The 21799-nt window shown below is 55.2% G+C and overlaps 9 protein-coding genes across 9 annotated transcripts; 3 read left to right on the top strand and 6 right to left on the bottom strand.

The window, feature by feature from the left end:
• Positions 1–556: 556 nt before the first annotated feature.
• On the top strand, positions 557–3227 carry PUNSTDRAFT_140817 (uncharacterized protein). The gene is made up of 9 exons (XM_007379407.1): positions 557–992; positions 1056–1086; positions 1145–1159; positions 1215–1299; positions 1363–1831; positions 1892–2033; positions 2095–2132; positions 2188–2793; positions 2841–3227. The coding sequence occupies exons 1-8, from the start codon at positions 798–800 to the stop codon at positions 2380–2382; spliced, it is 1170 nt and encodes a 389-aa protein (XP_007379469.1). The 5' UTR covers positions 557–797; the 3' UTR covers positions 2383–2793; positions 2841–3227.
• Positions 3228–3479: 252 nt separating this feature from the next.
• Positions 3480–4636, bottom strand: PUNSTDRAFT_118016 (uncharacterized protein). Its single transcript, XM_007379406.1, has 5 exons — positions 4400–4636; positions 4271–4349; positions 4112–4196; positions 3983–4059; positions 3480–3934 (listed from the first exon to the last, which is right to left on the bottom strand). Exons 1-5 carry the CDS (start codon positions 4400–4402, stop codon positions 3789–3791), a joined length of 390 nt encoding a protein of 129 aa, XP_007379468.1. The 5' UTR covers positions 4403–4636; the 3' UTR covers positions 3480–3788.
• Positions 4637–4776: 140 nt separating this feature from the next.
• Positions 4777–6079, top strand: PUNSTDRAFT_96503 (Yip1-domain-containing protein; the record flags this gene model as incomplete). The annotated part of the gene is made up of 7 exons (XM_007379405.1): positions 4777–4806; positions 4861–4897; positions 4949–5014; positions 5069–5157; positions 5206–5565; positions 5620–5727; positions 5782–6079. The coding sequence occupies 7 exons, from the start codon at positions 4777–4779 to the stop codon at positions 5995–5997; spliced, it is 906 nt and encodes a 301-aa protein (XP_007379467.1). The 3' UTR covers positions 5998–6079.
• PUNSTDRAFT_140814 (uncharacterized protein) lies at positions 6070–7795 on the bottom strand (the record flags this gene model as incomplete). The annotated part of the gene is made up of 6 exons (XM_007379404.1): positions 6070–6710; positions 6762–6922; positions 6978–7329; positions 7393–7484; positions 7539–7645; positions 7703–7795. 6 exons carry the CDS (start codon positions 7793–7795, stop codon positions 6070–6072), a joined length of 1446 nt encoding a protein of 481 aa, XP_007379466.1.
• A 166-nt stretch (positions 7796–7961) lies between these two features.
• PUNSTDRAFT_80998 (uncharacterized protein) lies at positions 7962–9498 on the bottom strand (the record flags this gene model as incomplete). The annotated part of the gene is made up of 6 exons (XM_007379403.1): positions 7962–8296; positions 8350–8737; positions 8792–8815; positions 8868–8939; positions 8989–9269; positions 9333–9498. 6 exons carry the CDS (start codon positions 9496–9498, stop codon positions 8235–8237), a joined length of 993 nt encoding a protein of 330 aa, XP_007379465.1. The 3' UTR covers positions 7962–8234.
• A 205-nt stretch (positions 9499–9703) lies between these two features.
• Positions 9704–12809, top strand: PUNSTDRAFT_130177 (cytochrome P450; the record flags this gene model as incomplete). Its single annotated transcript, XM_007379402.1, has 15 exons — positions 9704–9799; positions 9849–9986; positions 10048–10220; positions 10510–10913; positions 10971–11051; positions 11119–11341; positions 11393–11416; positions 11467–11544; positions 11604–11763; positions 11820–11904; positions 11959–12124; positions 12180–12269; positions 12333–12376; positions 12436–12567; positions 12619–12809. The coding sequence occupies 15 exons, from the start codon at positions 9704–9706 to the stop codon at positions 12807–12809; spliced, it is 2085 nt and encodes a 694-aa protein (XP_007379464.1).
• Positions 12810–13001: 192 nt separating this feature from the next.
• On the bottom strand, positions 13002–15082 carry PUNSTDRAFT_118013 (thaumatin-like protein). The gene is made up of 10 exons (XM_007379401.1): positions 14592–15082; positions 14430–14491; positions 14303–14371; positions 14078–14255; positions 13896–13970; positions 13753–13842; positions 13619–13687; positions 13550–13564; positions 13443–13467; positions 13002–13379 (listed from the first exon to the last, which is right to left on the bottom strand). The coding sequence occupies exons 1-10, from the start codon at positions 14698–14700 to the stop codon at positions 13289–13291; spliced, it is 783 nt and encodes a 260-aa protein (XP_007379463.1). The 5' UTR covers positions 14701–15082; the 3' UTR covers positions 13002–13288.
• A 977-nt stretch (positions 15083–16059) lies between these two features.
• Positions 16060–17562, bottom strand: PUNSTDRAFT_110621 (thaumatin-like protein; the record flags this gene model as incomplete). The annotated part of the gene is made up of 11 exons (XM_007379400.1): positions 16060–16147; positions 16363–16435; positions 16506–16595; positions 16657–16731; positions 16800–16801; positions 16868–16944; positions 17005–17103; positions 17157–17201; positions 17250–17334; positions 17459–17481; positions 17548–17562. The coding sequence occupies 11 exons, from the start codon at positions 17560–17562 to the stop codon at positions 16060–16062; spliced, it is 672 nt and encodes a 223-aa protein (XP_007379462.1).
• Positions 17563–18682: 1120 nt separating this feature from the next.
• On the bottom strand, positions 18683–20541 carry PUNSTDRAFT_96496 (uncharacterized protein; the record flags this gene model as incomplete). The annotated part of the gene is made up of 3 exons (XM_007379399.1): positions 18683–19620; positions 19671–19945; positions 19999–20541. 3 exons carry the CDS (start codon positions 20539–20541, stop codon positions 19110–19112), a joined length of 1329 nt encoding a protein of 442 aa, XP_007379461.1. The 3' UTR covers positions 18683–19109.
• Between the last annotated feature and the right edge of the window lie 1258 nt (positions 20542–21799).

Below are 21799 nucleotides of genomic sequence, written 5' to 3'. Positions count from 1 at the left end.
CTGCTTGCCGTCGTCGCGGCCGATGCCGATCTAGCACGGCACGCGCGGTGAGCGCCGAAGAGACGTCGTCGGCTCCAACTCACATGGTCCCAGCCGTCGCCGAGCAGCTCCTGGAGGTCGTTGACCTGTCGGATGAGGGCCTCCTGGACGCCTTGCGGGGCCGTGGCGGTGTGAACGCGCAGAGGCACAGGTGGAGCTGCGACTCACAAAAGACGTCGACGTTCTCGCTGAGGATGTGGTGGGCGACGTGGAGCCTGCGCTTGGACCAGGGCTGCTCGCCGTGCTTGTGGAGAAAGAGGGGTTCGGTGAGCGGGTCCGGGAGGTGGCTGAGGGACTGCTGGACGGTGATGTTGTCCGGGATGGAGTCGTAGCGGAGGTTGTAGGTCGCGATGCGCATCCCGTTGGACGGGCCATCGACGGTGCCTGCGGGATCTGCGGAAGGGTGAGCGCGGTGGACGGCGGCGCGAGGGGCAGGTGGTTACTTGAGCCGTAAGTGTCCACGAGGGCCCAGAGCGGGAGATAGATGAGGTGCGGAAGGACGCTCGCGAGGCACTCACGGATCTGCATGAGCGCGGCCGGCGATGGGAGAGTCCAAAGAGGACGGCCGAGCGGTCTCCTTCTACGTCCCCAGATCGAACGGAACGTTCATGGATTGCACCGTCCACCGCCCTTCTGTTGTATCCGACACAGTGGAGCACCCGCGCATCCTGGCTACAACTCAGGTCCAGCATTGACCCCCCCTCCGCCCGTACGCGTGCCTCGCTCTGGTCCACCCGCCGTTTAAATGCGACTTGTGCATGCGCCAAACACCCGGACCTCGTCTGCATACGCACGAACCCGCACCAGTCCACCGACTTCCCGCCAGTTCCCGCCCCGTAAATTTCTCCTGGGCGCTCGTCATGTACACGTCCCGAATCGGCCTGCCGACGTCCTTTGCCCATGGCCCTTTCGCCGGGCTCACCGTGCGCGCCGAGCTCGAGGAGCTCCAACAGGTGTGTACCGCCAGTCCCGCACCCCGTCATCTTTTTTATTTATTTTTTCCCTCCTTCGTATAGGCCGACCTCGGCCGCAAGTACGCGGTGAAAGGTCCGTGTCGTCCCCCCTCCTCCCCCGCCATATCTTCGCCAGACTTAAAGCTCTCCAGACCGCAGGCCCCTGGGTGCTGCTCTTCCATACTCACCGTCGCTATACCCTCGTCCTGATCGCTTAGTCAGACCCTCCGCCGATCCTCAAGCTCTACCTCTACGAGGTTCGCCACTGTGATACCGCGCGCGAGACCGAGCACGAGCTGGAGTACACGTACGTTCACCATCGTGCTCTCTCTCAATCACCCTGGACCCTCACCCCATCTCTCTGTCGCAGGCACCAAAGCTCTGGCCACATCTGTCACGTCGACTTGTTCCCCGTTCCGACGGACGCGCGCCCGCGCGGCGCGGGGCTGAAACCCAAGCCTGAGCCCGTAAGACGGCGCAGCACTTCTCCCGCCGAGGCCGTCGACATCTCTCCTTCTAGTCTCACCTCGCTCCGGATATCTCATCCGTACTCGGCCCTCCCGCGCGGTCCCGAGCCATCGACGCCGTCGAGAGCCACGGAACCCCCTCGGTCGGAATCGCCCACGCCTCCGGTCCCTTCCCGATCCCAGCCAACGGCAAGATCCTCGAGTTCGCATGGATCGAGCGCCGAGCCTACCGACCCTGGCGTCCTCGCCCACTTTGATGGATTCCCCATCACGGAGTCGTCCATGTGCACAAAGGCACTCGCCGGAACCACCGTCGCGCAAGCGAGTTCCCTCGAGCATCAGGGGAGAAAGGCGATCATGTTTGTCTTTTCCGTCAGTCTCGTTCGACTCGCTTGGCCGGCGTTCCACCTCCGGGCTGACTCCGAATCCCAGGACTTGGCGGTGAAGATCGAGGGATCGTTCATATTGCGATACCGATTCTTCGACATTTACTCTCCGACGGCACATCCGCCCGGCCTTGTCCCGATTCTCGCAGAGTGCTACGGCGGACGATTCCGAGTCTTCTCGACCAAAGGTTTTCTCAACTCTATCGTATACCGCAGACCGGTCCTTAACTCACGGCCGGTCTTTCGCAGAATTCCCTGGTCTGCCGGCGTCTACCGCACTGACAAAGGTTCGCTATCGTTCGATTGACAAACCAGTACCCGGATCTCTTACGCCGTCCTCAGCACGTATCCGTGTGGGGTGTGCGGACCAACCTTCGTGAGACAGAACGTCGAAGGAAACGAGTGCCCGACGCGTCCGAGGTGCCATCGGTCCCCTCCGCAAGCACGGCCGGGAGCGCGCTGCAGCAGGCGCCGCACGGGCGACGCAGGAAGATCAAGCAGGAGAGCGACGACTCGGAAGGCTACTCGACGGATTGAAGTTCCCCGTTCCGTGCTCCTTCCCCCCTGTATACCCCTTCCGGACGAGCGCGCGTCCTTGACCAGGACTTTTTCGCGTCCGTGTCCCTCCTCGTAACGCTATGGATCGCAGCCTCCTTTTGTCATGGGTTCTGTGTGGTCGTCTCTCTGTACAACATGTGGCAACGGCTTGACCGGCATCGATTCTCTATATCTCCGATTTCGTCCGCTGCCATGGCGCGCTGTCAAACCTTCCGCTCCCCCGGGCCAAACAAATCCCCCCGTTATCACGTTGCTGGCATTTCCATTTTATCCGCCGGGGCCGTGGACGCAGGTACCGCGCTTAGGCATCGCGGTGTTCTTGGGCGCGTAAGGATGGGATCGATATCGTCCATTGACCCACTTCACCGGTGTGGATAGCACAAGCAGAAGGTCAGGCTGTGAGCTCTGCATGCGTCTCTGGCTAACATGGATTGCAGGTCATCGATCACCTACTACGTACGCCCAAGAAATTGCGCTTACTTGCCGTACGTTTGGTCTTGATGCCGACCGCCACCCGCTTTCTGGATGAGAGAACTCGCGCATGTGATCACGCTTATCGAATCAACCGGTTTCATTGGAGCCCTTCAGGCCAACGGAGAACATCGTGACAATGCATAGCGATAGCAACAACAGCGACATCGGCAAGCAATAAGCAGTGATAATAACAACTCTCGATAGCGATGGTGAAATCCGTGAGACCGTTGCGGGACGAGACCGTCCGTCCGCGACTTACTAGATTGCGCCCAGGCATTTCGGGCACTTCAACGCGGGCACCTCGTCGGAAACGAGCGTTCTCGCCATGCAACCCTCCTCGTCCTTCTCCCATGCCCCCTTGCCGAACAGGGCGTCAGGCCAAGCGTCCTCGATCTGCCGGCCCTCCAAGATGCTGAAAACGCGTTCTCGCGCCGCGCGAACGGCGCGCAGATTGCCTGTGACGCCGTACGCGCCGCCGCGAACGATGGGCTGGCCCGCGATCCGAACGAGGGACTTTGGAATCCCGTCCGGTATGTCGTCCTCTGCGGGCGCGTTCCGTTTCGATCCCCTGCGGCGCTTCGCGGTCCGGGGTGCGCCACGGAGAACCCGTTTCGAAAATTCATGCGGCAGGTCGCATTGAGAGTAAGAACCGAGCAGAAGATCTGCCCGGCGCAGCGCCCGTTCTGTCGGGTCCGAGCTTGACTTCCGCTTTCCTCTAGCGATGTCGGCGTTGACGCTCGTGTCAAGGTCACCGCCCTGCGCTCCTCTCAAGCAGGAGCGGTGGAAATAGCGCAGACAGTCCGGACGCGGGCAATAGTGCATCGGATCCGCGTCATCCGGGTTGTACGCTCGGTCGCATATGCATGATACTCTAGGCTTGCACTGAACCATCAGGATATCACGTATTCAGTCTAGAACGCGCGGTGTTCAGGGCCGCATACACGTGCATCAATTCTGCGCTTGAGGTGTTCGTACATCGCACGGTAATAAAAGTCTTCAGGGCCAACGTGAGGAGGGTCCGCGGTTGTTTCGTCATACCATCTCATATCAGCGAGGCCTAGAAGTCACATGAGCCTGACTGCAGGGAGAGTGGGGAGGGGACCACCATCGAAGCATAGAGCGGACACGAAGTTGTAATGATCGCTCTTCAGGCGTTCGAACTTGCCATACGGGTTGGAGTCACTGATGACAGTGACAGTCAGCAGGGGCTCATCACGCAGTCGCGAGCGCATACAAGTTTCTGATCTTCTCAGCGAGGATGTCATTAGCGGACCAGTACCATTGTACAAGAGCCCAGATATCGGGGTCCGAGCGATTACCTTAGGAGCAGCCCATCAGCAAAGTCGTACGTGAACATGGCTGTGAGAGTCCACCGGCCACCTCGTTCACGCACTTCGCGGATCTTCGCAATCCAATACTCGTGAAGTTCCAAAGTGCGCCCGGTGCCATCCGTTGGCGGTAGTATACGTGCGCTGCACACGTCCAGGATTTTAGGGCCATAGGGTACGCAAGGGAAGCTTACCATGCGCCCTTGGCGAAAGTGATTTCACCGTCACCATTCGGGGTGAATCCATGCACTGGACGCATGGTTGCCCACTCCGCCTCGGTCGGCATGCCGTCGGTGGCGACATCCTCGAGAGTCTTGTTCGTCTGCTTGGCAACCTTCTTGCCCTTGCGGTTTCGGGCCATTATGCCACCGTGTATGTATCAGAGGCCAGTGTGGAGGGGCGCAGACGAGCACGGCAAGTAGCGACCGGAGGTTATGAATGGGACTGATAACCGCGTGGGGTGCTTGTTCAATGCTGCCTGATGCTGCACAGCCTGGAAGGTCGCGCGCGTTCCGTCGAGAGCAGTGACGCGCCTACTCGTTTATTGACCCCGCCTTCTTCCACAACCAACATGGCATACGTCTCAGTAGAATCTGACGATGTGCGTTGAAGAACATTGCGGTGGCGCCCAGTCATTGACCTTCTGCTCCAACAGAGGCTCGAAGAAGGGCCGGAAGGACTCCAATTCAAATGTATGCTGGCAGCCTGCATGTCGCGTCCGAAGGCTTAACTGGTCCACCCAGCATACCTTGATCCCAACGCTGGGTCCAATGCGAATGGGTCCCGCTCACCAGGGAGGTCAGGGAGCGGTGAGGAAACTCTGTCACTGCAGGATACAGTCTCACAGTAACGTACGTCCATAGGTTACTTTGAGGATACCCCACGCAAGTCCGGCGGTGGATTCTGGACTGTAGACTATTATCAACAGTACTTCGACGTCGATACCAAGACCGTGAGCGCCCAACCCCTCGTTCAATGTCTTCTTGCTGATCTTCGTCAGGTTCTACAACGCTGTTATACCACCCTTCTGCCGACTTCCTCCTCGTATCGTACCTCCCACCTGTCTCCAGCGCCAGATCTTTATGGGCCATTCTGGACCCTCTCCACGCTGATATTCTGCCTGTTCCTCTCGTCCTCTCTGGCGCACTCAATATCGTCCTACCTTTCGCACCCAGACTCTGCCCACTACGACTATGACTTCCACCTGCTGAGCATCGCGGTATCTCTCGTGTATGCCTATGGTCTCGGAGTACCGGTACTCCTGTGGCTTGCGCTACGCTACCTCGGCGTCGGCGAATGGAGTATGGTTGAAGCCGTCGCTATTTGGGGCTATGGCCAGTTCATATGGATCCCCGTCTCGGTAACGAGAATGATCGATTACGAATACATGACAGGTATTAACGCCTTCATGTAGATCTTATGTGTCATACCTGTCCCAATCTTGCGCTGGGTTCTGGTCGGCGTCGCATTCGGGCTGTCGGGTTACTTCCTGGTTGCGAACGTTTACCCCATCCTTGCTTCCGTGCGTAATACCCGAAATTTCGTGTTCAACCGGTTTTCTGAACCACCATCACAGGCCGAACAAAAGGCGATGCGATTGATCATCATCGTCATCGGTGCCCTTCACGCCGGTTTAGCCCTTACATTCAAAGTTCTGTTTTTCAGTTATTATGTCGTCGGGCAGATCGGCAGCAAGGATCCACTTGGCGATACCCCCGGTGCCGGGGATATAAACGAGGACGCGGGAGGAGCGAGTAACACTACAGCCGCCCTGTTGAAGATGCTGTTCTAGTATGTATCATGACTAGATTACTGTTACACAGCGGCGTTCGGCGGAGTCTCTACCCTTGTCTACCAACGATAATCAAATTTTGAGGCGACGATTATGAGCAAGACTATCCGGTAGAAGCCGCGGCGGATTCGGCGCAATAGACGTTGGCCCTCCCGGATAGATCGGTTTCCCGGGTCCATTACTGGCCTGAGCTTGCGCTTGGGAGACTGGTTCTTGCATGGGAGGGTCCGGTGATATGTATGATGGAGCTCCTGGGTAGAGCGGCTTATTGTCTACGTTCTTAGACCGGGTGCGCTCCTGCTTGTGGGACGAAGGTGCTCGGGCACGGGGCGAATATTCATCGAAATTGGGCCATAATGCCAGATATTCGTGTTCAGGCATCTTGGGAGGTGATAACGAGTATGCAGGCGGATCGAACGAGGGCGAATCAGGCTCGGCAGGTGTTGGTCCTTCAGGGATGTATGTGACCATTCGCAGCGGTATGGGGCTGGAATCAATTCCAAGCGTTTCGACGAGGTCGGCGAAGTCAGCCTGATCTTGGGCGTGATCGAAGTTGTCGGGATCTGGAGCTGCACGCCCGATTTGGACGAACAACATCCGGAATCCGAAATCGAAGAGCCATTGAGGACGTATGCGCACACCGCTCGCGACTATTTCTGGCGGGCTCCCTCCATCAGCCTGTCCGTAGGACGGAAGAGTTTCATCCGCTGGAGCTGGGTCGCCTGTCAATACAAGAGATTGGAGGAGCGCAAGGGATGACTCACTTTGAGCAGCTTCCTGAACCTCGGCTTGTTCCATCTGAACCCTGCATTTGTCGCAGAGAACGCAGGTATCCAGCGTAGCTGCCACAGCGCCGCGAGACATTTCAACGACATCAAGCTTCATCGATGTTGATTGTAGGACTTCGCACGTTTTCCACTGCCGTCTACAGCCAAATCTCAGTTGGAACGATTGACACAGACTATCAGAGAAGTACGTACGCGAAGAAACACGCTGATGACTCGTCGTGGTTCCAGGAAGTGGATCCTTCATGCTTTCCATGAGGGACAGACTTGACCAGGCCAGACGCCATATCGAGACAGGCACGCCGTTTGCGTGTGATAGGGTGGTCATGGTGTATGCAGTCCCAGTTAATCATGAGCTCAGGACGGCCGTCCTTGTACCATACCGCGTGCATGACACTCGGCGCGTGATACCTGACATGGTCAAGGTATTTCCAGTGCCGGCGGAATGCCAGACACCATCTGGCGTATAGACGCAGTAGACTTCTCGCGCTCAATATCTCGAGAGATCGAGGAGCTCGAGCGCTGAAGTCGATGGAGATAATCCACGCTATAGACATAAAGTCTGTCATCCCCTTCTGGACGATTTCCTGAGTGCCACAAATCTACTTACCGAGAGCCGACCAAAAATGAACCTGTATGGACGAGTCTTGTCCCGGCACGACCACCTTGGTTTTTATTTCCACCGTCGGTTGACGCCGTTTCCTTTGGTGGCGTGAGATGTTGGCGGTATATAGAGGGGGGGTAATGATAACATACCAAGCTGGTAAAATAACATGACGGTACAGCCAGTGTAAACGCCAATCTCTCTTGCTCGGCGAGATGTAGACGTCTGGAGCGCAAGTTTGGGCAAGCCATGCCATGATCTGGCCGGTGCATGTATGAGAATGGACCCTTACCGAAGTGAGGGCTCGTTTACTCACCTTGTGGCGATCCCAATCCTCCGCTTCAGATTTCGTGATATAAATCTTTACGGCAGGAGTGGACGGTTGGCTAGCAGATTCGGCGGCGGACATCGTAGGCTTGAGTATGATTGTGCTTTACGGAACCTGCGCCTCTTGAGATGGCAATACTTATATGTTTCCGGCGATGTGGAAAACATATCTGTCGACGTCGGCTTGGTGCTACCAAAACGCAACTGGGAACAAGATGACAACAGGATGCTAAAGAGAACGTCACCATGGCAGACACCTGCACAAGGAGAATAAAAGAATATATCAAGAGGCATCGCGATTGCGAGCTTTTGTGGGTGCTTGATAGCTGAGCGTAAAATGTCGGAGAACATCGCGGAGGTAATGGACGGTATCGCCTTGCTAAAGGAATGGTCCACTGCCGACGGGTACTCTTGTCTACCAATGCAGTTGTTACGACTCGTCAAAGAACGGCCTATTGTCTAGATCACGTTCTGAAGCGCCATAAGCTACCGGCAAGTTCCACGCCGTTTCGGCTGGTTCATCATAGGAGCTCTCCCTCAGTAAGCCACAAAAAGCACTGATCTGCGAGATGTTTGCCGTGATCTACATGTCATTGTCAGCGGTGAACCCGGTACGTCGGGTATTGTGTGCCGCACTTATGCAGAATGCATGCGGGATATCTTCGCGGCCATGCACGATTTTCACGCTTCCATGATGTTCAGCTTCCACAGGCGCGAATGCCCTCAAGATCGTGTCTTTGTTATGGGGGCCGACCCAGTCATCTTTTTCAGCGAGATAAACCCACAGCTTGTCTTTAAAGCTGTCCACAAGCACTATGTCAAGATCCGTGATGGACAGCATTTCCTCGTGCGCCATAGATAAGGACGCGTATACGCAGGAAGAGCTGTGAAGGAAGTTCTGCAAGACAAGCAGCTGGTCATGAGGCCAATCGGAAAACAGAAACGCAAGAACACGTGTGGGAAGCAGTCGAAGTGCTGTCGATAAACGGGAGACAATCGCAGGCAAAGGGGGGTGGAAGAGCATCTAGGAGCGGGCATGAGACACAATAATTGTCATAATCGATCTTGATAAACCCACCGACAGGGAACGCCCGTTGGGTGTCTGAACATGAGTGAGACATGATTGGAAAGGGATTTCGGTCATTGTCACATACATCCTTGATGTGTGTAATGGTGGGGAACAGAAGGAAAGCTCCCGCGACGTCTTCCCCTCTTGATTTCATAACCTAGGAGATAATCAGGATAAGATACATGTAGATAAAATGGAACACAGACCTGCATTGTAATCCATGCGCCCACGCTGTGACCGACGAGAAGGATCTCGCATTTTGCGCCGAAGTGCGAACGTATCGCATCAAAGGCTTCCGTCGCACTTGCTACCTGGGCTGCCAAGCTGATATTGTGTTTAATTGATATCTGTTGATCACTCTCGAATTTGAAGGGCGTATGTCCAAGGTGACCATGAGCCAGTATGGCGAGATGCTTGCCCGAGAACTTCGCGGCATCCCATATCTCCTGCAGAAAGGGCGCGTAGAAGCCGACCAACCCAGGGTTTCCTGTACGCCGTAGGTCGTAAGCTACAGTACCCGGTCTGCTGTCCTCACACAGTTGATGCGAACCAGGAATGAAAAGCAATACAGTTAGGTTCTGGTTGTCGTTCGCGCGCAGGAGGGACGGCCACCACAAAGCATGTGCGGGCCCCAGATCGTCGTGAAAAAATATTGCCTCATGGTACGATGTACCGTTGCGTAGATTACAATGCCGAAGGAAAGGAGGCAAGGACATGAACGACGTTTGGACTAGGGAGAGCCGACGCGAGTTTCTGCCTTCGACGCCACACTACTACCTACTACCTACCTACCTTCACTCTTCTCGTGGCCATCCGTTGCCGACGACTTGGAGTTTCGGAAAATCGCAAGCGCATATCTCAACGTCATTCTCGGGCAACCTCAAATACATGTTGTCATGTACTGCACCTCCAGCTTGCGTCATGCTCATCGAGCTCGACCTCATATACCGCACCTGTACTCGGACCCTACGCAAAACGATTACCGACCTTCAGCTGAACCCCACCGAGTCACCTTCTGTCTCCTAGTATTTCATGTACGCTGACTCACGTCTACTCGTCTAACCAGTTTCTGACGAGCGCTGCAGAATGTCCATGTACGGATCGGCCGGCTCACAGACTGAAGAGCCTCAGAACCCGTCTCTCGACTGCGCCGAGGTCCGGCGCACAATCCTCTCCCCGCGACGTGGCCGAGGCTGGCCAGAAGGTATGAAGTCCTGACCTGATTCATTCTTATTCTCCCCCTCAATGTTCTTGTCCTGCTATAGCTTGTTCCCAGCCCGGAGGACGTGACTTCTTTCAACTCCTCAGCCGAACCCGATGTACCCGTCGGTGATCTGAGCCAGCGTTCTGGGGAGGCTGTCGGGCGCTCTCAGGACTACGATCCCCGTGACCGGGCCCATCGCGAGCGGGAGGTCTCGAATGGCAGGGCAGACCAGCGGTGAAGTCGTGTGGACTAGAGTGAACCCAACTATAAGTAATGTTCCAATACGATGTGCAACCCAAGTGAGCGATGCAATTAATGATCGTATCCCCTCGTCTTCCATATTCATAGGAGTGCATGTTGCGCCATACGAGAACTACCGACACACACGCATCCGGTCACGTTTCGAGGCATCCGAAAGCAGTCTCGGTTCCCCGAGGAACTGACTGAGAGAATGATCCCTCTAATGCAGTCAAATCGTAACGCAGTCGCCTGCGTCCTCACTTAAGGCTGACGATGAAGATAGGGCCGTCGGCGTATTCACATTGATGACCCATACCGCGGTTACCATCGCTCTAAGCACGGGTCTCGTAGGATATGTGTCCTTCCACTACTTGGAACCCAGGCGATTGTCCTTCATTGTCTTTCTATTGATTGGCTTGCCCGTTTCGACATGCATCGCGTTCGCTGGCGTTGCCGTCGTGCCCTTGTCAGTCCGAACGTTCCTGCTGATTCTCGTCGTGCACCTCGCCGTGATCGCGTCTTCCACGGTCGTCTATCGGCTCTCTCCCTTCCATCCTCTGTACCGTTATCCAGGGCCCGTTGTATGCCGGATAACGAGACTTTGGGCTTGGCGGAAGGTCGCCGGCGGGTACCAACATCGATATTACCGCGCACTGCATCAACGTTATGGGCCGATAGTTCGGACAGGTATACCCTCTCAACAACTATTCCACCAACGCTCACACCAAAAATGGTCACCTCCAGGGCCGAATCACCTGCATATATGCGATGCGAAAGCCGTCAACGCACTGTTCAGTGTCAACACCGCCTTCCGTAAGAGCGAAAGTGAGTAACCGCGTTCCATACCATTCGGTCAATCCAGATGGATGTATTGATCACGGCCACGGCCCAGGATACATTGTCGCGAATCCTCCGACGTCCCTCGGCTCCCTCCTTTCGCTCTCTGACCCTCAAGCGCACTCACGACGCAGACGCTTGTGGGAACCTGCGTTCACCGCATCATCTCTGAAGGAATACGAGGGCATGCTAAACAATCGCGTGTCTCAACTTGTCCGAGCTTTGGATAAGCGCAAGGGTGGAAGCGTCAATTTGGCGGACTGGTTGAGCTTCATGGCGTAAGTTTTGATCGCGTTGGGTATAACATGCCAATAACTGTGGTTTGATAGTTTCGACTTCATGGGTGACTTCGCGTAGGAATCCGTTTCTTATCAGTTCGCGCACCTTCTCATGAGCTTGCCAGTTTTGACGGGCTTTTCAACCTCCTGCAAGCTGGCGAGGATAAAGCAAAACTCATGCAGAGTATCGGAGATGGCCTTCGGTGCGTACGGCTTGTCTTTCTCTTGGTCCCCGGACCGGCGTCTCAAACGACAAATGTAGGTTCCAGGAACTACTGGGCACTATTCCCTGGATTCGGGATTTCTACCACCTGTTTGCGCCGTCATCGAGCTCCGCTAAACGGTTCTATAAGGCGGGAGCCGATGTTCTGCAGGCTCGCATGGCTCGTGGGCAGACAACGAAGGGCCTGTTCTACTACATTGTACGTTTCCTATTTGAGGTCATACAAAACCACCCGTCTGACTTCCTCGTCGATAGCTGGGAGAAAATGACGAACGAGCAGGCAGTACGCAATTGCAATTCCCTACGCTGGTCAGCGAAGCGACCCTTGCTGTAGCAGCTGGTGAGGCTCTAATGAGCTTGGTCTCCAAGCAGCGGCAGCTCATCATATGCACAGGGTCAGATACCACAGGAACTGCCTTGAGCAATGCATTTTATTACTTAGTAACGCATCCTGAGGCGTATAGGCGCCTCAGAACGGAGATTGACAGTGTTGCTCCTCGAGAAACCGAAATTCTGGATCCCTCGACGCTTGTCAACTTACCTTATCTGCATGCTGTCATGTAAGTTGCGTCGGAAATTTTTATCGTGAATTGGTACTGATCCCAGGGCTTTCAGTAATGAAACTCTGCGGCTCGCACCTGCCATTCCGAACGGTGTCCAGCGCATCCTTCCTCGCACCGAACAACCGAAGCTCATTGGCGAATAGTACGTCGAATCATTCCGTTGGCCGTTGGCTGACGCAGTTGACTGAAGTCTGCGTCTGCATAGCCTTGTCCCACCAGGCACTTCCGTGCAAGTTTCGACGTATACCAGTGAGCAGGCGCAACACCATACGTGTATCACCAACAATGTTTGCTAACATGACCCGTAGTTCACCGAGACCCGCGTTATGTTGCGCCTCATCCAGAGGAATTTAAGCCGGAGCGTTGGCTCAAGGATAACAAATGGAGCCAAGACAAGGACTTCAGGCTTGTGCGGGAGGTATTCATGCCGTTCAGCGTTGGTGAGCACTTATTTGTGGACTTGTCCGACTTGTGCCTCATGCATTCTCCAGGCCCGACCAACTGTGTCGGCAAATCTCTGGCTATGATGGAACTGCGAACAGTCATAGGCACCCTCGTCCACAAATATAACTTCAGACTGGACGAAGCACGGTGGTCTCAGGCGGAATGGGACAAAGCGAGTCGAGATGGTTTTGCTCTTAGGAAAGGCGCCTTACCTGTCATTGTTGAAGCGACGCTTTGAGATAGCTTCAGTGCTGAGTATATAGCCGGAAGCAAATAACAGGTTGGATTGAGAACAGTGAAAGGGTGAAGTACTCAGGGCATGCAATGCCGACTCGAATTCGTAACCTTTACCAAGCTTGAGGTCTTGGTGGGCATTCCTCCGAATTTGGTTGTTGCAAAACCCTTCATCAAGAGTCACTCCATGGTCAATGCAACCTATTACGGTCGCATTCCTGTAGGCTATAAGCGTCTCGCTGATGCTTCAGCTCAACTTATTAGGTAAGGTTGAGCCGTACTTTGTAGAGTACGCGTGCAATCATCCGACAACCGTACCGGTCGAGCGATGATGACCGGTGTAGGGGGCAGCCCGCGCTGCCGCAATCATTCAACATCATCTGCTGCCAGTTACGATCTCGAGCCCGAATTGCTTGTCATTCCATAGCACCGTTATTCCACATTGATACATTGATTTGTTTGATCCACAACCCAGAGAAATTTTTAAGGAGGGCAGAAGGTGACGGTGTAGTCGGCCGCTTTGCTAGCAGGGCACGACCAAAGGGCAGTTCCGCTGCTCTCGTCGTAGGCGTACCTAGAATCCAGAGAATCGCGTCATTAAATCCGAGGCAGAATCCTGCGAAGCGGGTCCACTTACGCATACGAGTTGGGGCAGTTGCTCTCTGATGGCAGTTTGTATGATTTGTAGGAAAGGGCGCAGGTATTGGTCAGCAAAAGTAGATAACCGCAGACGATGATACCCACTGAAATAGGAGTAGTCTAAGTGCATATAATTTAGTGTTTGTCCGCTACGAACACGCGTGCGGTACTTACAGGCAACACCACTCGAGGGGCACGTCGCAGCCGTGCTGTATTGTCCGCTGCAGCAGTTGGGGCTGTTGGCTATGTGGGCAGAAGGGTGAAAGCGTGAGATGAGGCTGGGCGTTGTTATAAGAAGTTCGGCGCACCTTGGTTGCCGTCGAGGTTGGCGAAGCAAGCGGACTTGCATCCAACGGGGAAGCCAGTAGAGTCAAACGGACCCTGGAGCGGGGCAGGGCCTGAACCATGATGTAAGAAAGTAGTATACGGTGACGGCCTAGTTGAAACTCACAGTTCGGGCCGAGATCAACCGGGCAGTCGGCGACGGGGCATCCCACTGTGTTGTCGATGCGCAGTGGCAGGTTATCTGAGGCAAAATGGTCAATATCGGCGGAAGCAGGATCTTATCACCAGACTCACATCTGTGAACCAATGATTAGCTTAGGGCAATGTTCGCATGCATGAGAGAAACGCACCCGTCCACGAGAGACACGTCGTAATTGTCGTTGGTGCCATCGAAGGTGAACTCAGCTACAGTTGCAGGTGGGACACCGGTGCCTCCGCTCGTGGCGCACTCCAGACCGCCATTGCAGCCTCCGTCAAGGCAGGAGTTGGGACCGGGGTTGGTGCTAAAGTCGCAGTCACGGCGACCCTAGCGACGAGTCAAACACTTTCTCCAGGCAACGATCCGCAACGTACCCAAATGCGACCAGCCTGCCAGTTGTCCGGCACGGTGAAGGTGACATGGGTGTAGGCGTCGGCGACCCACTGGAGACAATGGCTAGGATGAGATAAGAGTGTGGGTAAGTTTTGGTGATGAACGTACTCCGGTAGGGTAGTTGGGCGCCGCATTGTTAGGGACGTTCATGTCCGTGAACATCGCGGGCCTTGACGGCGAATCGTCAATACAACTCTCAGATGAACGGTACATCCAAAATTCACCAGATCTATGTGACGGTGAAACACAATCAATAGGATGTCCTTGACAAGATATCTGGTGCACGTACCGTGAACGGGCAGCCGTTGTACACGGTCATAGTCCTGGCGAACGCGCCAGAAGCGGCGGAGAGAAGGACGGCGGCGGATGTGCTCTTCATGGCTGCGAGGAGTTACGAGCGAGGATGCGTCAGAGCAGGAACGAGCGGGCTGCAGTGCGGTTCGTCCGTGCTTTCATGGCGTCGGTCGCTGGTCCTTTTTATATACCCTTCGTACGGTCCAGACGGTGGCAGCATCGGCGGACTGGGACGTTGCACGCCCGGAGCCAGTTGCTGGACTGAACGCTGCATCTTCACGTGGTCCAGAACGTCGCGCGGTGCGCTCGAACGAATTTGAACATGGACGGTTCCGGACAAATGCCATTTGAGGACGGGCGATGGCCTTTCGCGCGGCGGAGCGGCCATCGATGAAGCGAGGTTGCCCAGTTTGTCGGAGCAGGCACTTGGTCGCGGTCAGACGGACCCGCGCAAGATGCTGCTCGTGATTCGGAGCAGCATGGACAGCAACCATTCCGCAGACGGAAGCAGCCCGGAGAGACAAGGTGCTATACTCGACACACGACCATGACGCCCCAACCTACCACCAAGTGTCCCGTGATGAGGTCAGGCCGTGACCGCCGCCCTTCGCGAGATCACTTTAACCTCTTTTCCTGATGCGCACTGCCCGCCTGGCTTCGACAGAAACCTCACGGGGGTTATCTTAGGATTATCTATCTTTTTTTTATCAAGATACAAAGGGCCTCATCGAGTTCTTTTACGGCCCCGTGCGAGATAGTGGACGGCCAACGGCAGCAATTCGAACGCGATATACCAGGCTAGCCTTACCTCAACTTCGTCTGACTAGTACGCTAGGTCACTCCGTCCACCTCATCGGCTCCAACGGCATGCACACTCATCCTTGTGGCTGCCGCCGTTGACCGAAACAGTCGATGGTCCCCGATCCGTCCAAACATCCCGAACGCGCCGAACGACATGGCAACGATACGGAAATAGGAATCACTACGCCCTCTCTGGGCGCTTCCACATGACAATGGGCATGTGCTCTGCACGTCTTTTGAAATCATAATCCGAGACAAACCGGTACCCAAATCCCCGGGCGCTCAAATACTTTCACTTGCGTATGCGACATCGTGACCACGGCGAACCTTGGAGTCTGAATTCGATATCCAGGCTGATGGACGCACCATGTGCCATGAAGAAGGAACGAGAATCGATGGAAACGGTGGCTGGTAAACATCCGATGACGGAGTGACCGACGTAAGGAGATCAGGAAGCATGATCAGTGCAAGGTTCTTTCCATACGTCCCTGCCAGCGCCGCTGGTCAAATTTCAAGCGACTCAGGACATCGTGACGCCCAAGCGACCGCGGGACGGAAAATCACATTCATCGTCGTTGATCGGAGCATAGCGCGAGACAATAATATTACGGACGGTTCTTCGCAAGATGACATCGCGGCGGCCTCATGGGCAGAAGGTGATAGTGTACGAAGCCTCGAGACTTCCATCGCACTTCCAGAGGGCAGTGCCGCTGCTTTCGTCGTATGCATATCTGGAGAGAAGGGTCGAGATAAGCATCCTTTATCGTCGACCATGCGTGGGCGCTACTCACGCATAGGAGTCGGGGCAGTTGCTCTCTGAAGAACACGGCACAACGGCGCTGAGTACCCGACAATAACCCGATAAGCGAAAGGATGCTTACTGAAATAATCGTAGTCTGTCCAAGTTGCGTTCAATATAGTGGTCTATATGCGGCATTTGGGCTACTCACATTGAACACTGCTGGACGGGCAGGTCGCGGCCGTGCCGTACTGCCCGCTGCAGCAGTTCGGGCTGTTTGCTGCAAGTGCACGGTGGCCATGTTACAGAAGATATCTTGCGACGGGTGACCACTGCGGAAAATCGCTTACCTTGGTCCCCATCGAGGTTGGCAAAGCAGGCAGATTTACAGCCCACCGCTGCTCCAGTAGAGTCGAACGGTCCTGCAATCGCGGAGGGACCTGTCGTGTGGTGATTCGTGTCAGGATTTCCAGGCGGTGTCATGCACACATCGTCACGCACAGTTTGGGGCGAGGTCCACCGGACAACTGGGAACACCACAACCGACGGTGTTGTCAACGCGCATGGGGAGATTGTCTGCAAACGTGAAATGTGACAAGATTGATTTACTGCAAACATATCGAATAATGTCAATATGCACTTACATCTGAAATAATGATGGGGTGACATCAGCGATTATACCTCAGGGAAAATAACCGAAAACCTGACATACCCGTCGACGAGCGAAACGTCGTAGTTATCGTTAGTACCGTCGAAGGTGAACTCGGCAACTGTCGCCGGAGGAACGCCCTGTCCGTGATAGAGAAGTCAGAGGGTTATGTCGATCTTGGAGACGGGGACAGGCCATACAGTGCCTCCAGTGGTAGCGCATTCGAGGCCACCGTTGCAGCCGCCAGTCAAGCAAGAGTTTGGTCCGGGGTCCGTGCTGAAATCGCAGTCCCGGCGACCCTGCACATATAGCGATCAGTATTATAAATAATTATTGACGAGAGTGTATGCACCCAAATACGTCCGGCTTGCCAATTGTCAGGCAAATCGAAGGTAACCTGATAAAACCCATTAACAAACTATTACGGGTTTTGACGGTGGCTTACGCTGTTGCCGCTCGGAGCTTCCCAGCCCGTCGGATAATCGGGCGCTGTATTTCCGGCAATGCTCATATCGGTGAACATAGCAGGCCTTATATGGAGGTCAGCGTTCGCGAGAACTCAGTTGTGACTACGTTACTCACCAGATCTATGAAGAAGCAAGCCAAAAAAACCGCGCACAACTCGGAATGCAGCCAATGCAAGCGATGACGGACGGTCTCACCGTGAACGAGCATTTCTGTAGGAAAATATTAATGAGGTCCATCGAATTCGCACACGGTTGGAATCACTAGCTCGAACGTACGTTTGTAACTGTCATGGTCCTCGCGGCTACGGCGCTAGACGCGAAGCCAAGCAGAGCAGACGAGACGAGCAGCATCATCGTGGAGTCGTTGGCGTAGATGAAGCACGAAAGAACGACCAAGAGGAATCGTAGCGAATATGACACCGTTCTGCTGGCTTTTATAACTCGAATATGACGTAGGTACAAGACGGCCGAAGTTGGTTGCAATTCGATGCACCACGCGATGGCCTCGCCAGCGCCGTACCCCAAAAGCAACTTTCGAAAATCGGTCGTTCGGCAGGGTCATCTGTACGTAGTCCAACGCTGCGCGAGCAGCGCTCCGCGCCAGGCCGACCATAACCCTTGATTGTAGCAGCGGTTAATAATAACGTGGCTTGTCGCTGGATTATCGAAGAAGTGCCGAAACGAGGGTGGCGACGTGGCTCTTCCTGCTGTACGTTCGGACAATCACAAACAGGAGTGCATATTTGGTGCATATGCGTTCATCGCGGCAGTGCGCAATGATGGTCGGCACCCAAGTGATTTCTTCGAAGGTGTGCCCGGCACTTCTTTCCATGCCCTCGCCAGCCGAGGGTGAGTTCGCCAGATCCATCATGGCGGCGGTTGCCAGCTGATTGAGCGTATGACCGCTTGTGAGATGAGGAGTTCTGTTTCCAAGGAGTATTTGCGCTCTGCAAGTCAGTGGAGCAGGTAGAACTTGGGATCCGGATGGTCTGAGAGGCCAAGTTGAGCCGCAGAGATCGTATTCCGAGGCGCTTGGTGACGGTTCCCACCAAGAAGCGACCTCGGCGGGAGCTTGATTTCCGATCCCGCTGAGTCCCGCTCGTCCGTCCGCTTGAAAGTACATACGTGCACGGTGCAGACGGTTTGTTCTCGGCCATCAGCAACGCTATCACCACCGAAATACACATGTCCAAGTTGAAAACATGCTACGCTGACGGTGGCAACCTGACCCGCAGTCTCATCACGGGATGGCACTTCCATCACCTCCGAGTCCGGGATAGCTGGCCATCGTGACCGGGAGGGACTAATAGCATCCCTGGACACCAGCCATCGTGGAAGACACGACTCGATTTCTGAATCGACGCAGTCGCGTGTGCCGGATCAATTCACATGCAAATACGATCGGGGTCCGGGAACGCATAGGCGAAAAGCATAGCGATACAGTACATGGTGCATACAGCATATAAGTACAACAGTTCTAGACACAAACGACAACAGGAAATGTCGGTATAAATCGATATAAAAAGGATAGAAAATACGTAAAACTACAAGGGCCATTATGACCCTGCTTGAGTCTCGAGATTCCGTCCACCCGAGATGCCATTTGTTCGAGCTCCCGTGCGATCGATGCCAGCACAGATGCGATGCTACGTGGTCACGAGCAGGAAGTGAAGCCCCCATCGTCTTGTACGTCCTGCCTGACAGACACTGTCGGCCGTCCATATGGTCCGATGATTCAAACAGGCAGGCCATACGACAGGCGGGGCCGACGCTGGCAATCTTCTGGGCAACCGGAATGGGGTTGTGATGTAGCGGTCACAGAAGGCGCAACGCTACATCTAGGTGAGGTGGTTGGCGAGCTCCCATCTCGGCGACGAGAATACGGAGAGCGACAGCACCGTGCCGAACCAAACACCCGCGAGGATCGTGGACGCGATGCCGCGCGACTTCGACTGCGGGGGCGCCCGAGTCGGCCCCTGTGCAGGGTGAGGACGTGTAGTGATGGGTTCGGACGAAGGGGGGATGGATCTTGGTGGTTTCTGGGCTGGGGCCTCCTCCTTGTAGTAGGCGGTAGCCATGCGTTCCACGTCAGCCACGACATCCTGCAGACGCTCAACCTCCTTCAGCGCTGCCACTCGTCTTGTTTCTTTGACCTCTTCGACGACCAGCTTGGCGGTACCTCGGACCAGCTCCCGAATGTCTGCCGCACGCTCGCGAACCCACCACTGCGCGGGCCACTGCGCGATTACGAGCGCCAGCTCTATAATCGTGGACATCACCTTCTCGGTGTCCGTTATGACCGACTGATGGTACCAGTCCTGGAGCAAAGCGGCGGCGAGGCGCACGGATCTGGCGTCTTGATCAGCGTACACCTTGCAACGACGTAGATACTAGCGTACCCTGCCGTGGTCTCGCGAACGCGGAGTTCCGCAGGAAGACGCGAAAACTGGTCGGACATATCCTGGGAGAATTGCTTGAAGCTCGGCTTCGTGTAGTGGTCCCAGGCGAGCCGCGAGAATAGAGAGCTGTCTTTTTCTGCGGAGTCGACCTTGCCGTCCGGGCGCAGGAAGTAGCTCGGAAGTTTGTCTAGGATCTTGAGTAAAGGCATGGATGCCAAGACAGCATCGCCGGGTATTGTCCCGAAGACAAGCACGTCCTGTGCCTCCGATGCGAACTGCAAATATCGCGTCAGGATCCGTGAAATGACGAGCGGACGGGCCGACTCACTCTGTACCACTTCCAATGATCCTTATGGCGCTCGGACGGAGCACCCTCGCGAAGCAGCGATAACGCAGTCACAGCTCGACCGACCAGGGCTCGGGCGTCGATCACTGCGATATGCACGTCGTGCTTCACATTGTTCTGGTATCGTCTGGCGGCCTCCCAAACCGCCCATGCAAAGCTGAACGACGTCGATATGTACGGTGATGTATTCCTCGTCGTCCAATCGAGGTGCCTGGCTGCGTCTGCGTAGGAGCTGCCCGCAGATGTGGAGGTGGAAGCGATCGACTCGGGAGAGTCGCCCTTCGCACGTACGGGAATAGAGAAGTAATCGTCTTGTTCATCATGGGCGAATTTCTGCCCGACAAAAAAGGGCTCAGTGGGATCGTAGAATGGTGACTGTGCCTTCGGAGTGTATACGCGGAACAGGAACGGGTTGTTCTGTACGAGCTTGTCGAAGGCCAGCTCCGTTCCAAAGCCGTACTGAGGAAGTGAAGTGAAGCTCTCCTGAGCGGAAGAGTCGGACCTAGGAGAGACAGGGATGCCCATGGCGAAAGAAGAATAGGCGAAGAGGTATGCCAACAAGCGCAATGCTGGGGAACGGCATTCTTAAGTGCAGTGTGTTAGTGCCCCTTATCCTGCGGCCTCATGGTTTGCATGCGCATCTGCGGACAATCATAGCACCATCGAGCCTGCGATAGTATAGCCCATGTATAGATGAAGGTGTGAGCCTGGAATCTTATCCACCGCGGAGCATGGTCAACACGTGTAAGCAGCAAGGTCTGCACAGCGTTGAAAACCGGTTTGCAGCGCTATCATTCCGTATCTGCAGCTGCAGGCTTCCAGGTTACGTACCGCGGCGCAGGCGTACGAGTCGTCTGCAAACTTGCTGGAGGCGGAATCGGATTCAGAGGGTTAATCTTGCGTGAAGGCTGGATCGGGGATGACGTTGGGCAGCTTAGCCTCGGAATTCGATCCATCGACGATCTTCCCCTCAAGAACAGCCCAGCACGTTATGATAACACATTTCCAGCGGGTCCGAGGCATCGATGCGGCTGGCGAGTGCAACAGTGTTCGTCATGTACGGCGTCGTCAAAGAGTGTTAAACGTAGTTGCCTCGTTGTGTGTAAGATTCGCACGGCTTTGTGGCCCGCTAATTCGAGGCCCACATGTAGCTGTAAAGCAACCCAACTGAACAGAACCTCGTAGTCATTGCTTTACTATAGCAGTACATATATTATCTCGAACAGGATCCCTAAGACGTCAATGAAGCTTAACATATACATACAGCACGAAAACGAGATCCAAAGGGTCCATAGCTCATGTTACCGCCCTTCGGCGACCGGTATGGGCGTGGAGCGTGAGCTAATAGATCCACCTGGCACAGTGGCAGGCAAGCGCGATGGAGAGTGATGATGTTGAAGGGGCGGTAACAGCGGAGCCGGCGAGCCCGCCCTCACGGATATAGTGTGGTCGCGATCCGCAGTGGGCAATGACGGGCCGTTCGGGTTTCGTGAAGACGTCGGAAGAGGCGGTGAGCCAGGTCGTCCCGGTCCACCCAGACCAGTAATGAACGATATGCCTGGGCCCAAAGGTAACTTGCTGGTGCCGATGGGCGAAGCTGGCCTTCCTTCCTTCATGGACATGTTCGGGCTCGTAACCAAGGCTGCGGACCCGGAGGAGCCCGAAAGAGGTAAAGATGACCTCACGGGCGAGCGTGCACCCGGAAATGAGGACGGGCTCGAGGGCGGGAGCTGATGACTGCTTGGATGTGGGGATAGCATGGAAGACCCCAGGCGCGAGGTGG

Source organism: Punctularia strigosozonata, assembly GCF_000264995.1.
Source record: "Punctularia strigosozonata HHB-11173 SS5 unplaced genomic scaffold PUNSTscaffold_1, whole genome shotgun sequence".
Lineage (NCBI taxonomy): Eukaryota > Fungi > Basidiomycota > Agaricomycetes > Corticiales > Punctulariaceae > Punctularia > Punctularia strigosozonata.
The sequence above is the reverse complement of the archived record's forward strand: the minus strand, read 5'-3'. Positions and strand labels throughout refer to the sequence as shown.

Excerpts from the sequence above, each read along its gene's own strand:
- PUNSTDRAFT_140817 (XM_007379407.1), top strand. The coding sequence starts at position 798 with ATGCGCCAAACACCCGGACCTCGTCTGCATACGCACGAACCCGCACCA. Across the intron at positions 993-1,055 it reads AGCTCGAGGAGCTCCAACAG|GCCGACCTCGGCCGCAAGTA; the intron begins GTGTGTACCGCC and ends TCCTTCGTATAG. Across the intron at positions 2,034-2,094 it reads CCGAGTCTTCTCGACCAAAG|AATTCCCTGGTCTGCCGGCG; the intron begins GTTTTCTCAACT and ends GGTCTTTCGCAG.
- PUNSTDRAFT_118016 (XM_007379406.1), bottom strand. Across the intron at positions 4,197-4,270 it reads GGATTGCGAAGATCCGCGAA|GTAATCGCTCGGACCCCGAT; the intron begins GTGCGTGAACGA and ends GCTGCTCCTAAG. Across the intron at positions 4,060-4,111 it reads GCTGAGAAGATCAGAAACTT|TGACTCCAACCCGTATGGCA; the intron begins GTATGCGCTCGC and ends CACTGTCATCAG.
- PUNSTDRAFT_118013 (XM_007379401.1), bottom strand. The coding sequence starts at position 14,700 with ATGAAGAGCACATCCGCCGCCGTCCTTCTCTCCGCCGCTTCTGGCGCG. Across the intron at positions 14,492-14,591 it reads GGTACGTGCACCAGATATCT|GGCCCGCGATGTTCACGGAC; the intron begins TGTCAAGGACAT and ends ATTCGCCGTCAA. Across the intron at positions 14,256-14,302 it reads GGCAGGCTGGTCGCATTTGG|GGTCGCCGTGACTGCGACTT; the intron begins GTACGTTGCGGA and ends ACTCGTCGCTAG.